This window comes from Zeugodacus cucurbitae, chromosome 3 (genome assembly GCF_028554725.1).
Source record: "Zeugodacus cucurbitae isolate PBARC_wt_2022May chromosome 3, idZeuCucr1.2, whole genome shotgun sequence".
NCBI classification, from domain to species: domain Eukaryota; kingdom Metazoa; phylum Arthropoda; class Insecta; order Diptera; family Tephritidae; genus Zeugodacus; species Zeugodacus cucurbitae.
This window is the reverse complement of record NC_071668.1, coordinates 12,982,518-12,997,916: the sequence shown is the minus strand read 5'-3', so window position 1 is coordinate 12,997,916 and position 15,399 is coordinate 12,982,518. Positions and strand designations below refer to the sequence as shown.

At 34.5% G+C, this 15,399-nt stretch overlaps 2 protein-coding genes across 2 annotated transcripts in view; one reads left to right on the top strand and one right to left on the bottom strand.

Annotated features, from left to right (window-relative positions):
* The window catches only part of LOC105216555 (putative odorant-binding protein A5), a 154,191-nt gene that overhangs the window by 103,171 nt on the left and 35,621 nt on the right, over positions 1-15,399 (bottom strand). The window contains exon 4 of the transcript XR_008470657.1: positions 3,594-3,994. The gene's annotated coding sequence lies outside the window, so the exon portion shown is untranslated. The remainder of the gene's footprint in view (positions 1-3,593; positions 3,995-15,399) is intronic.
* Positions 12,104-13,517, top strand: LOC105216554 (lysosomal aspartic protease). Its single transcript, XM_011191100.3, has 2 exons — positions 12,104-12,258; positions 12,339-13,517. The coding sequence occupies exon 2, from the start codon at positions 12,354-12,356 to the stop codon at positions 13,434-13,436; it is 1,083 nt and encodes a 360-aa protein (XP_011189402.2). The 5' UTR covers positions 12,104-12,258; positions 12,339-12,353; the 3' UTR covers positions 13,437-13,517.

The window sequence follows — 15,399 nt, the reverse complement described above, 5'->3', positions numbered from 1 at the left end:
TCCTTTATCTCAAGATAGGTGTAGGTAACTTTATCAAATCCTCTACTTTAAGGTTATAGAAATTTATAGTTTAAGAACTTATATATAATCTAAGACGTGTTTACCCAGTAGACAAAAGCTTCAAACTAGCCTAGACTATGCGCAACAAATTTACCAAAATCATATTATATAGAAAAACTTCAGATTTATACCAATTATACTAAAAATTACTCAAAAGCTGTAAAATAGAACGTTTCATAAAAAAAATATAGCCACTATTTTGCTTTCTGTTCATAAAAACTTGCATTTGAAAATCTGTGGCTGCCAAAATGAAATTTGTTATTCTTTTAAATTATATTTTTGGCTTCTATTAATCATTTTATGATTTCACTTCATGAGAAACTACAGTAGAACTTCCTCCATAACTTCAATTGGCAATAGAAGTCAAATTTCATACCAATTACCTTTCGTAACACGGAAGTTTTTCGTAGATTGTGGTGATTCGAGTTAGGGAAGTTCAACTGTATTGATATTTCTTTGTCTGTTAGTATGAACTAGTGCGTTTTCTGACCGAAATCTGATGGACATCACATAGGACAATAACGCAAAAATTCCATTTGCTTATATAAAATAAATAATCAGTGGATTGTCCATTGTATATGTGTTTAAGTCAGGGACCGGAAATAAGAGTTATTTTACAATTTTTAATTAAAAAAATCATACATAAAGGAACATCGTATAAAAGTTTTGATTCCACCATCATGATTTTTAGGTGAACTACATGCGAAATATTGTATGATTTTTAAATTTTGATTTTTATGTATTTAGATCAAAAATAAAAGTTATTTTTGATTTTTTATCGGCTAGGGTGGAGAATCGGACAACATCTATTTTTCATCCTCCTAAATGTTAAGGGTGGTCCACCCCTAATTTTTTTAACTTTCAGCGAAGAAAATTAAAAATTTTCTAAAATCGGGAAGTTATTGGTTGTTGAAGTTCAAACCGATCTGGCTAATTTTAGTCTTCAAATATTCGTGGAAGGCCAGAAAAAAATTAGAAAGTGAGTAAATATGGAAAAATTGCGAGGAAGATATCAATAAGAGAATTGTATTCGAGTTGACAAGAAAAATATAAAAAGAGAAAACAAAAAAATAATATTTTGAAGGTTGTCATATTTCATAAAATATTTTTGTTATTGTTCAATTGCATAAGGTTGTGTCGATAGCCCAAAACAATTTGCAAAAAAAAAAATTTACACTCTCGCAATTTATTGATGTAATTTTATTAAGATAACACACAATATGACCTATATATTCGGCATAAAGTCCAATAGAAAATCATCATATATAGTATATGAGGGCTGATGTAATTCCAGAACCAATTTCACTCATTTTCACCAAGGTTCCAAGGTTTCCAAGGTTAACGGGAATAGGCACCTGTTAGTAGGCAAACAAACGGCACATTCGGCCTTGAAATTACTCCTAAAATGCAAATGAACGAAACACCAGTCGGCAAAATCGCCAAAAATAGCGCTATAACGAAGATGTTCCAAATATTCAAGAAGTCGCTGGAGGTGCTGCACAGGACTTTAAAAGATCTTGATTGTCGATAAACGCTTTTGGTGGAGCCAGGATTCTGTTAACATGTGATTTAAGCCAGACTCTTCCAATTATTCCTGGATCAACTGTTACTGACGGGCTAATCGCATGCCTAAAGTCATTTAATTTGTGGCGACACATAAGGTATCGCCAATTAACAACTAACATATGAGTGTTTTTGCAACAATATCAATTTGCGATTGTAGAAGCAGTTGGAAATGGTAGGGTCGCAGTTGACACCTCGATGGATTAATAGCATTTCCAACAGATTTCTGTCACTTCATTGACTTGAAAGATAAGTTTTCCTGACATGAAACCTCGATATGATAACCATAAATGACTGATTGAATGACCTATATTGGTGGTAAAAAAACAAAGATATCAATGATCTTAATGCGACAATTTAGAATTTCGGTCCAGGAGAGTTGACACAGCTACAAACCAGGATGACGTAGTCAATTATCCCAAACTATTTAAAATTGCCTGTACTATCACCACTCACTTTGCAATTAAAAGTAGTGTGAGTTGTCATCATGCTGCGTAACATAAATCGACCTCGAGTAATCAACATCGTCGCCGAAGCCAAGATTGGACCAACTTAATTTAATCTATACCTTAGCCACAACAACGTGTGGCCGGGTCTGCTAGTATTCATATATAAAAATTGGAATGAAGCAGCATATTGTAATAAAGGGTGATTTTTTAAGAGCTTGATAACTTTTTTTAAAAAAAAAACGCATAAAATTTGCAAAATCTCATCGGTTCTTTATTTGAAACGTTAGATTGGTTCATGACATTTACTTTTTGAAGATAATTTCATTTAAATGTTGACCGCGGCTGCGTCTTAGGTGGTCCATTCGGAAAGTCCAATTTTGGGCAACTTTTTCGAGCATTTCGGCCGGAATAGCCCGAATTTCTTCGGAAATGTTGTCTTCCAAAGCTGGAATAGTTGCTGGCTTATTTCTGTAGACTTTAGACTTGACGTAGCCCCACAAAAAATAGTCTAAAGGCGTTAAATCGCATGATCTTGGTGGCCAACTTACGGGTCCATTTCTTGAGATGAATTGTTCTCCGAAGTTTTCCCTCAAAATGGCCATAGAATCGCGAGCTGTGTGGCATGTAGCGCCATCTTGTTGAAACCACATGTCAACCAAGTTCAGTTCTTCCATTTTTGGCAACAAAAAGTTTGTTAGCATCGAACGATAGCGATCGCCATTCACCGTAACGTTGCGTCCAACAGCATCTTTGAAAAAATACGGTCCAATGATTCCACCAGCGTACAAACCACACCAAACAGTGCATTTTTCGGGATGCATGGGCAGTTCTTGAACGGCTTCTGGTTGCTCTTCACCCCAAATGCGGCAATTTTGCTTATTTACGTAGCCATTCAACCAGAAATGAGCCTCATCGCTGAACAAAATTTGTCGATAAAAAAGCGGATTTCACATTTCGAACCGAACACTGATTTTGGTAATAAAATTCAATGATTTGCAAGCGTTGCTCGTTAGTAAGTCTATTCATGATGAAATGTCAAAGCATACTGAGCATCTTTCTCTTTGACACCATGTCTGAAATCCCACGTGATCTGTCAAATACTAATGCATGAAAATCCTAACCTCAAAAAAAATCACCCGTTACATACGGCATAAATAAATAAATAAAAATTTTGAATTGATTTTTATTTTTGATCTAAATATATAAAAATCAAAAATAACTCTTATTTTTTGATTTTTTTGATAAAAGTAAAAAAAGTTACGGTCCCTGGTTTAAGTAAGTTATAAGTTGCTGATTTGACTTTATAATACGAAAATGTGTATATACGTATGAACATACATATCAGGACTGTAGAAGCAATCTTCATACATTTCATATTTAATATCTATTTGAAAATAGCTCCGTATTTTATAAATCATACATTGTTTTTTAAATTGTTTCTCTATTATTTCTTGTACTTATTGGACTAATAATAAATAATAATCATAAATATAAAATCAAAATATTGGAACATACACTCACCAATTTCTTTCAAGCGTACATCAAGGGGCTATTCTCCTTTCCGAAAGTGATATACTTTTCACGCTCACACACAAAGTTTTCAGCAATAATCGTAACGTGACGTATTTTAATGTTTTTATCACACACTTTCAATTGTTTACTTTAAACGAATATTATTTTCATTAAACTGTGATTTAATTAACACTTTTTTCTAATTTTTCACTATTCACTGAAAAATTTCACTTGACCTTTGCACACACACTCTTTGTTTAAATGTGCCCACATGTCAACCGGGGCGCCACTTAAGCAAATGCAAATGAGAAAAAATATATTGCTGCATACATTACTCTCACGCCACTCACTTTTTGTAGGAGCATTGTTGGATTCTTTGAAATGTACTGCTCCCATGAATTATTGCAATTCTGAAAGGAATAACAGAGAGTATTTTATTGTAGAAAGTAAAATATTTTTTATTGTCAAAGTAAATAATGAAAATAATGTTTAATATTTTATATTTAGCAGTGATGTAGTAATTACATTTTGGGAGAAGGTGTTCACCTATATATTGGCTTCATTTTTTTATTATTGCCACTCATCACGAATCAACAAATTCTACAATCCATCGCCAGTGCTCTATATAAACCCACCAATAAAATTACTCACTTTTGAGTGACACAATGATGCCGAGGTCAAGAGTGCAAACAGCAAAAAAATACAAATAAATAAAAAAAAAACAATTCTCGAATCGTGAAAAGAATAAGTCAATATATGCAAGACGAAGCTGTGCTCAGATCACACACGTGACCATGCCATAAAAAGGGTTTTGCAGCGCTCGCACCTAAGCTTAGCTTAGCGTGTGTTCCTATTTGTCTGCGCGATGCGCGCCTTGTTTTCACCAACATACTTATGTTTGTACAGTTATACATGGCAGAAGTCGGCTATATTTATATTTGGTGGTCAAGATCACGTGCAGTGCTGCTGCGCCACCAAACATGCCGGTTGGCAGCGTGAGCGTGAGAGCGCATTGCCATTCGCAGCGAAATGCATGCGCCACCAAATATGGCATGGGTTTGGAAAATTGAAAAAAAAATAGGCGATTACAATTGGGTCTTGAGTTCTATATTTCTTTTTTTAGTGCAAGCACAAGTATGAATTAATTTACGGCAATTTCTGTTGTTTAAATACACAAATTAAAGAAATGTGTGCCGTCTTCCGTACTGCCACAAGTCTATTCTACAAATGTTTGTATATGTCTATGGCAACGCCCACACTCTTCGAAACGCTTGCATCGTAAACAACTTAACATGCTTGCTAGCTTTCTTTCTTTCTTTCAAGCGCTTGGACGCACATGAAACGCCCACATCTCCGTGATTTTGGCAGCCAACTCCGGTCAGGTGTTGTTTTACTAATTTGCGAGCGCCTTTACAAAGGCAATACACATATAAATTTATATATTTGCTTTAGAGCAATGATCATCTGCTGCCTGCCAATAGTCGTACATGTAGACTAATTTACTATCGGTCAATTTGTTTTCAGTTAATACTCAAGACGGTTATGGGTCTATTAATTACGGCTTGTAAGCAATTGGTTTATTTGAAATGCTGTTAAGATATTAAGAAGTCAAGAAAATGTAATTGGAGTTGGCGGAAGATGTTCGATATCAAGTCTGATGGGAGAAAAGTAGCCTTTCAAGGTTTTAAGGCACATTTCCAAATAATATGATTTCTATACTTAGTGTCAGGCAGTTGTGACTAGTCTCGTAATTATAAAATACGGCAATCAAAGAGATTTCGATAAGCTGGCAAAATTAACTCCAGCGAAGTAGTTCGGTTCTCCCAATGTCATATAAAATGGAAAAAAATATTAAAAGAAAAGTTTAGTAAGGTAAGGAACTTATAACGAAACTTTCTTAGCTTCTGACTAAAAGCTTAGGGAGCTTTTATGGAAACTCATCAGTTGTTATCGCTGAAAGTTCACGTGGATTTTAAACTACAAAGTTTATCAGAGCTTTCGACATTATTTAGAGCCTCGCAGCTGAACCAAGCCATATTTTATTATTGAAAGCCCATATCGGGTTTTTCGGAACTTGTGTTTCTGTACTGATTCGTCTAAAAATCATGATAATGCTTGAGTAAAACGTGATTACTAAAAACATAGCATTAAGCGAGAAGCTATGATATAATTAAAATGAGAAATGCCTTAACTTTAAGGATTCTCTAAGATCAGCGAACGTTAAAGTGAGATTACTTCTTATCCGTTGATCCTATTCGACTCTTATTCTATATTCTATGGCTCACAACAGACTTACGTCAAGTCAATGTATGATTCAAGTGAGGCCTTTCAAGAACACCGAGTCTAAATTGAATTGGAAATGAGGAATACCTTCTAGTTTTTAATATGATACTCATCGAAAGTAGACAAGAAGGACCAGTGTTGAAAGAATTCTTACAGCCTGATGTAATTCTTTGAGAACATCTGATTGTCAAACTTAACCACAAGAACGCAAACCACAAGAACACAAAGTTTATAGAAGAATGGATTTCTCTTGTCTAAAAATTTGGGATATATTCATTTATTTTAAATAACCGAAAGAGTGATGAGACTTTAGTAGAATTGGAATTCGAAATTAGTGTAATAGTATAAGAAGCCGAGCCCTAAAAATGGAACCTCATCGAATATTCACCTCGCAACTTCTAAAAATCCTTGGATTTTTGCTGTTCCAAATTTTCCGCCGCATTTCTATTCCATTTTAAACTAGTCACCGCTATATCAACTTCCTGCTGTTGCATGAACTACTTCGAATTTAGAAAATCTACAACAAAAATTACGTCGATCTGCGATCAATCAATTTACAAACAACAACTTAACTTTTATGGCAGAAAAATTGGTTTCCGACTAATATTTATAAATCATATTCGAATAGAATTGTTGTTATTTTGATATCACTAACACAAGCATATGCCGTCCTTTGCGCCCTTTGCACCCGAACCCTGCGCTGAGCGCTACGGCAGTGCAAATTTGCTGAGATTTTCGCCAATGGGTGGTCTTCAACATCTCTGTTTATGCAGCTACCTGGCAGGCGGTGTCAGACTGATTTTTCACCCATGCGCCTGTGTACATACATATTTACATTTCTATATGTTTAGAAATAACAATATTTAGACTACAATATCTGTGAGTTCATTTTGGCCACCAAAATTTTCCGCTCACTCGAGACAACTTTTGTAGCAACAACAAGTAGCTAACTAGACACACATAGATTTATAATTTCGGTTCAATTAAAAAGTAACCAGTTATAGCGCTGCATGCAACAGCCGGTCGCGCCATTACACAGTTGCAAGTGGCACATTGAAATTTGACCAGCTTGCAACAAAATCAAAATAAGACACCACCCACCGCTGAGTGTGACTGGCTGGATATGGCTGTAGATTGTCGCTTTTGCTTTTGCTTTACGCTGAGCAGCGAGTGCCACTGCCACCAGGATGACGCAATGGGGTGCCACAGCCACAATAAATAATAGGCGAAAACTAAATCATGGCAACGGCTGTAGACAAAAACAAACAGAGTTGGATAAATATAGAGCAGCATACAACTAGCGCATGTGTGCCAAAACCAAATACAGTTCGGCCCACCGGTAAGCGCCAGGATCAAGTGGCGCACTGGCACATTTTGGGTGTGGCCGACGGCTGCTGCCTAACAACCTACCCGCCAGCTACCCTATATTGCGGTTGGTGGCATAATTTTCCATATCCAAAGCAATTGACATTTGTCTCTCGACAGCAACAGCCGCGGCGCAACTGCACACGTGCGCATTGTCAACACACGCAGCAACATGTTGCTAAAAGCTCGTTGATTATTGCCGGTTCAGCAAAGTGTGAAATTTATATCAAATACATAGAAAAAACCGAAGTACAAGAAAAATAACAACCGCATTGGTGACTCATTCCACCGCTTGCTGCATGATTCTTAGAAATCAGTGCGCACTCACACATACATACAGCCACATGTTGCACAGATACATTATTGCTTACTGACATCCGAATTGTTGTCAACATCTTATTTGAGAAATTGTGACATGATTGATTTTTCATGTCATGACACATTGCCGCCGTCACCGTGCACAGCCGCTTGGAGACTTTCTAAAATATTTCACTCAAAATAATCACCACATTCCTAAAACGTACGCACACAAGCGAAGTCTCATGTTCGCTTTGTTTGTTCATGTGTTCTATGCGTATTCGCTTGTAAGTTCGCTTTCCATCAGCATGATCCATCAGACGGCGGCGCGTTCATTCTCATAGCTTGACTGCGCATGTCCAGCTTAGGCAGCGTGGCTTTGTGGCAACTGCCTTACGTGCTGCCACATTGTCTCCTGCGTTAGTGTTCGGCTCTTACGGACTTCGCTTTTGTTATTTTTGCTTTGCTTGCCACTGACGCTTATGACGCTGACCCAGTATCGGCGCGGCTTCAAAGGCTGTCCAACAGTTTACACTCAAAGTAACACACATGTGCGCCCAAGTAAGCTAACGTTTTTAGGTTGATGAGGAGCTGGGTTTACGCAAAACGGAGATTGACCCGATTGGAAATGTTTTCAAATTTTATTAGAACAAGTTTTGAGCTTCCTGAACTAATTGTACTATCGAATCCGGTACCGGAGCTCCAACGTTGTGTGCAAGAGTCTATGTCCCTGATTACAATCTCTAAGTACGCTCTGGAAAATTTCAAGTGCTTTTAAAACAATGAACGTTTGGCTGACGTCCTTGACAGAAGTAATTACATATCCATATCTCCTCATGAGTTCCCAGCTGGTGGCTTCAGATTCCATCCATCACTCTGAGAAAGGAGTGGAGTTCAGCTCGTTGACTTTTCGGAATACTTAGGTTAGGTTAGGTTAGGTACGAAGGCTGTTTCTCTATAAAGGGGGAAACCCACTTAGACTATCGAGAGCAGTCCTTTGTGATGCCGTAAAAATTCAACCCCCTCACTTATTTATGAATCGACAAAGCGCTTGAAACCTACCACAAATCTGCAGAGGTTTTTAACTTCTGTGTTCGCTAATTCGGGGGGGTGCTCAAAAAAGTGAGATCCAAGGATTTTTTGTCTAGATCTCGCAAAGGCGAGACATTCCAAAAAGAAATGCTGGGAGGATTCTACCTCATCTTCTTCTAGGCAACTTTTGCAGCTAGCATCCGGTAAAATTTTTAATTTGACCGCGTGAGTCTCAATGGGACAATGGCCAATTAGAACACCTATAGTCTCTTTACCAGTCTATCCGGTAATTCTTCGATTCACTTCACTAGTCGTCCCAATATAATCAAGATCGTGCTCGTCTGTCATTTTATGATTTAACATTTGGCGGCTGGGCTTCCTGTGAGATCAGTGAGTGGTTGTAGATCCACAAATAACAAGCATTTTCACAGCTGTCAGATCCTTCTGACCCGGAGTAACACGCAAGACGTCCACTGACCATTTGTTTTTAGTAAGCTTTATCTTGCTTGTAACTTGAAGTTGAAACAACTCGAAACGTTCGCCTCGGAATGACCGCTCGTCATCTTTCTTCGCTTCTCGGGTTTTACTGCGACCCAACGTCGAGAATTTCAAATCAATTTCCTACTCGGACATATATTTACAGCATATATTAGCTATATATAAAGATATATTTCTTTACACAACGCCGCGATGCGCGTTGGTGAGACACACGTTTGAAATGCTCAAGAAAATTGAATATGTCGGTACCCACCAAATACATGCAACAATAAAAACCTACTAACATTACAATAAAATTTCGCTCCAGAGGTCAACGGTGAATGCTGAGCATTGAGATGCAGAGTTGTTTGAATAAATCGATGGCTGGATGGATGGACGGCTGGATCGATAGATGGTTGGGCGTCTGGGTGGTTGAATGCATAGCCGAATGAAAGCATTAAGTTTCCTTTTGATGGAATTTGCAATTCGGCTATAAAATTTAAGCAACAACAACAACAGCAGCAGTAACATCCGATAGATCAATAAATCAATTGATGCACCACACTTTGAGTAGTGAAACTAAGCTTATTCCATAGTATAAGCTTCACCGGCTACCTATTTTGGTAAGGCGAAAAAGTGGAGTAAAAGTGCAATAAAGTGTAATTGAAATTTATTGGGTTGTATTGTTATTAAATGTTGTTGTTGGTTGTTTTTTGTGGGTATACGTTAAAGGCTAGCTGTTATGTTGTGGTTATTGCATTTTATGCCCCTCATACGCATGTTTATTTGTTCTACTTACTTTGCAGCACCAAATATGGGACAGACATTGTTTTTGTTGTTGTTCTGCTGTTCGCTATTACTTAGGCTATATTAGTTGTGCTGTGAAAATGGCTGGGTGGGTGGCGTTGTTTGGCGTGCAAACTAATTTTCAGTTTCTTATCGTTACTTTGGTGAGAAATTTTCGATTGTAAAATCCGATAACTGATAAGCAATTTGGTAGATTACATGATAAAATCGGAGATTAAGTGCAAACAAATTAGGCAACTCGAAGTAATGTGGGAAACAGATTGAAATATTTGAGGCAATAAAATTTAACAATAAAATAAAATAAAAAAAAAATAAATAAAATTAAATAGAATTAAATAAAATTAAATAAAATTAAATAAAATAAATAAAACAAAATAAAATAAAATTAAATTTAATAAAATAAAGTAAATTAAAATAAAATAAAATAAAATAAAATAAAATAAAATAAAATAAAATAAAATAGAATAAAATAAAATAAAATAAAATAAAATAAAATAGAATAAAATCAAATAAAATAAAATAAAATAAAATAAAATAAAATAAAATAATATAAAATAAAATAAAATAAAATAAAATAAAATAAAATAAAATAAAATAAAATAAAATAAAATAAAATAAAAAAAAAAATAAAAAAAAATAGAATAAAATAAAATGAGATAAACTAAAATAAAATAAAATAAAATAAAATAAAATAAAATAAAATAAAAATAAAATGAAACGAAATAAAATAAAATAAAATAAAATGAAACGAAATAAAATAAAATAAAATAAAGTAAAGAAAAATAAAACAAAATAAAATAAAATTAAATTTAAAACAATAAAGTAAAATAAAATAAAATAAAATAAAATAAAATAAAATAAAATAAAATAAATAAAATAAAATAAAATAAAAATGAAAAGAAATAAAATAAAATAAAATAAAATAAAATACAATAAAAATAAAATAAAAATAAAATAAAATAAAGTAAAATAAAACAAAATAAAATAAAATAAAATAGAATAAAATAAAATAAAATAAAATAAAATAGAATAGAATAAAATAAAATAAAAATAAAATAAAATAAAATAGAATAAAATAAAATACAATAAAATAAAATAAAATAAAATAAAATAAAATAAAAATAAAATAAAATAAAATAAAGTAAAATAAAACAAAATAAAATTAAATTAAATTTAATAAAATAAAGTAAAATAAAATAAAATAAAATAAAGTAAAATAAAACAAAATAAAATTTAATTTAATTTAATAAAATAAAGTAAAATTAAATAAAATAAAATAAAATAAAATATAAAAATAAAAATTAAAATATAATTTTAAATTAAATTAAATTAAATTAAATAGAATAAAATAAAATAAAAATAAAATAAAATAAAATGAAACGAAATAAAATAAAGTAAAATAAAAAAAAATTTAATTTAATTTAATAAAATAAAATAAAATAAAATGAAATTAAATGAAATAAAATAAAATTAAATTAAATAAATTAATCAGATAAATTTAGAAATTATTATAAAAGAAGTACGATGTACCTCTTCTTATTCTGACACTTTTCTTTAACGATTTAATGCTTTTTAGTAGTTTTCAAGTTTTTTTTTGTATGGCAGTACAGTTTTAGGCCATTTGTTTAAAATGTAATTTTTTTATTCTGGCTCATTTGCACCTTTTATCACAAAGGTTTTACCAAAACAATTTTAAATTTGGGTACTTGTTCAATCTATCATCTATTTTTATAAATGGAGTACCCTCAATCACCCAACCACAAAAAAATTAGGCATGGACAAGATTAAGTGTACTCTCACATTGCATTTTCTTATCAAAGTATTTTTGAGCATAAAACATTTTATCGCATTTAAAGCAACATTTTTTTCTTAAGAGATATGGAAAAGTGATCAATCAAAACGGTTGACATTTTGGATAACTGGTTTATTTTCAGTTTCAACTGGTTTAATTGGAAGTTCAAGGGGTATGAGGGATTAAATTATAAATTTTATAAAGCAGAAGATTTAGAGGACACTTAAAGATGTATCAATAAACTTTTGAAACGTTTAGGCATCGTTCGCTTAGTTAGCGCTCAGGAAGCACCCAACAGAATTTCTCAGTTAATTATTTTAAGAAACAAATCACATGCTCCATAACACGAGTACATTATCATATGTTTTTCTCGCAATATTAGGCATTTAATAGAAATAGACGTAATCGATTAAGCTGCACACGCTTTTTTTTCTTTTTAGATGTACTTATCAGTCGTGGGAGTCGTGGCTCATCTATTATAAATGTTCTGACATTTTTGTGTAAAAATAAAGAATTTCAATGATAAGCAAAATATAAAATGATAACAAAACCGTTATAAAAGCGGTTCACCTGAGATGTACTTTATATTTTGTTTCAATTGTTAAGTGTAACGGTTAGAAGGTGAGTACCTTAACAAAAAAATTTCGGCCGCGTATACTTAATACTAAATAATTTTGTTCTTTCTTTTTGATGCACTGCAGCAAAAGCTAAAAAAAATGTTGAAATCAATTGCATTACTCGCTTTATGCGCAACATTGGCCGCCGCCAATTTGCAGCGCATACCGCTCTACAGGAATCCCAACTTCCAGAGCACACCCGAAAGCGCCGCAGCCGAGGCGGCAATGGTGCGCGCTAAATATGCATTCGACACAGTTCCCACTACAGGTGACAACTCGATGGGCCATGAACCGCTAATCAATTTCGCGAACCGTATATATTACGGACAAATTACGATCGGCACACCGCCACAGGAGTTCCTTGTGTCCTTCGATACCGGCTCCTCGAACTTGTGGGTGCCCTCGATCAAGTGCAGCGCCTGCAGTCAAACCTGTCTGAACCACCAAAAATACAATGCTAGCGCATCCAGCACTTACGTCGCCAATGGTACCGGATTCTATATGGACTATAGTCAAGGTGGCGTCATTGGTTATCTCTCGGAGGACACTGTACGCGTGGGTGATATTGTTGTGGAGAATCAAGTTTTCGCTGAAATTCTAACGGAAGTTGATAACTCTTTCACACAACAAAGTTATGATGGTATCCTGGGTTTGGGTTTCCAATCGCTCGCCGTCGACGATGTTACGCCCGTATTATCCAACATGTGGTCCCAAAAATTATTGGCACAGGAAGTATTCTCCTTATATTTGGCCACCGACGGCACGTCCCAACAGGGTGGTGAACTTATATTGGGTGGTTCAGATCCATCACGTTACCAAGGCGACTTGTACTATGTGAATCTTTCGAAGAAGAATCGTTGGCAAATCAAAATGAATAGTGTCTACTTTGGTGATAGTACACTATGCAAGGATGGCTGTGAAGCTGTTGTAGATACTGGCAGCAGTTTGATACTTATGCCTGATGGTGCTTTCAAACTTTTCATGGATGTATTCTACAACTCCGAACACTTACCGGATATGGAATTCGTGATTAACGGCAGCAGCTTTACGCTTCCCGCAAATCTGGTAAATGTTCAGAAGAGTGGCTCCGATCACTGGGTTTTGGGCGCTGCATTTTTGGAGGGCTTCTATACGGAATTCGATATGGCCAACGAACGCATTGGATTTGGTACATTGGCTTAATTTGTTTTTAAATGTTTTTTAGACTGCGTGTGAGTTTAAATGACGAACTATTTTAAATAAACGATATATTTGGCATATTAATATAGCGTTTATTGTCGGATAATTTTTAACAGTGATTAGCGGTCCGTTATGTTAGCGTATATGTAATGGTTCTCGAGATATGAAATGAGTTGCTTGAGAATTCGGAAGAGCCGCGTGGTAATATTAGTTAGAACTTTTGTGAACTTGAAGAGAGAGAAGCCACCACAGGGTTGCATCGGATGAGCTGCCAGTTCGTTTAAACATTTGATATAGTTGTTCGATTCACTTCTCTCTAATATTCCGACTCACTTAAAGTCATTATACCTCATATTTCACAATTATTTTTCAAAAGCCTTCATGATTTGACTTCCAAGCTATTATTCCACATATGTAGTATACATTACATCTTTATTGCCAAATCAAATTGCAAAACCACCGTAATTTCGCAGACATTACGCCCCACAATCACCAGCCATCCATCAAGCCGTCAGCCTCACCTGTCGTGTGTAATCTGCAGAGCTGGTAAGCATTGTTGAGACATTTGTACAGGTTGTTAGATCCGTTGTAAGCTTTATACATATGTCTCTTTTATCGATATTGTTTTGCGCTCGTTGCTGCTATTGCTTACACACAATAGACGAGAGAATCTAAAATCGTGATTTGCGGTTTAAATTTTTTAATCTAATTCTACATTTCATTTGGAGGAAAAAAAATATTGTTTGAGAAGTGATTCGTATAATTTTGTTGTTGCACTTGATGTGAGCGATGACTTACGTTCAGCGCCCGCTCTCTCCCTCTACATCGCCTACAATAACAGTATTTACCTACAAGCTCTGATAAACATATTTACAAACCAGGCTTGATTGCAGAACAACAAAGTTGCGGCGGAGTATAGTGAAATATAGTAAAATCAACATAAGGATTAGGAAAACGTGGAGCGCTGCTTGTCAGTGTTGCACGTTAATTAGCTCAAACGTTTCAGGTGTAGCAATCGCCGCAGGTTGTTTTGGGTTTGGTATGCCAGTGTGCTTGGTTCGCTCGTTCGCTGCAGAAGGCGGCTACTATAGCCGGCAGGGTTCTCTTATTTTGACTAGCTTGCTTGTAGATTTGTAAAAGATTTCGAAACATTTTAAGTTGCATATGGCTTAATTGTAAGCAACATTGTTTTCTTTACTTGTTTAGAAAAGCGTGTTGTAGTGTGTTGTTGTTGCTGCATGAAAATCATGACGTTCATCACGAGTGAGTTGTAAAAGTGAAGTAAGAATGCATGACTTTCTTTTCGCTTTTGATTTTTGATTGTTTGACATTAACAGCTCATAGCTAATTAATAGACATATGACGTTATTTGAGGAGTGATTTGTGGGAGATATGGAATTTTTGGTATTTTTTGAAGATTTGATGTGCTTTTTAAAGGTGTTTAAGTTGAATTGTTAAAGCAACATATATTTAACTTGTCAAATATGTCATAAGTTCGATTTATTTATGAATTATTTAAACAAATTTTTCGTTTGTTTCGTCCATTTTATCGGATTTATTAACAATATTTGTTTTGCCAACGGTAGAGAGTAGCGAATAGAACACATTATACCAGTTTTCAAAATTACTGGCAGCACTGAAAAATAACTGTTAATGTTACATATATTTGGTCGCACTTAATCAATTTTTTGGCAGCACTGTCTTTCTCGGCAGTTCAGAAAGTAAAGAAATGCGACTTTACGAAAATGAATATCGAATTAAAATTAGAAAATTGAGTTTTCGAATAAATTAAATAATTTTTTATATATCTAGCCGGTTGTAAATGTTTTCTTTTACTAAAAACTGGTTATAAATATTTCTGGTCTACAACTTTGCTTCCGCCGTTTTTTATACTCTCGCAACAAAAGTTGCTAAGAGAGTATTATAGTTTTGTCCACATAACGGTTATTTGTAAGTCCTAAAACTA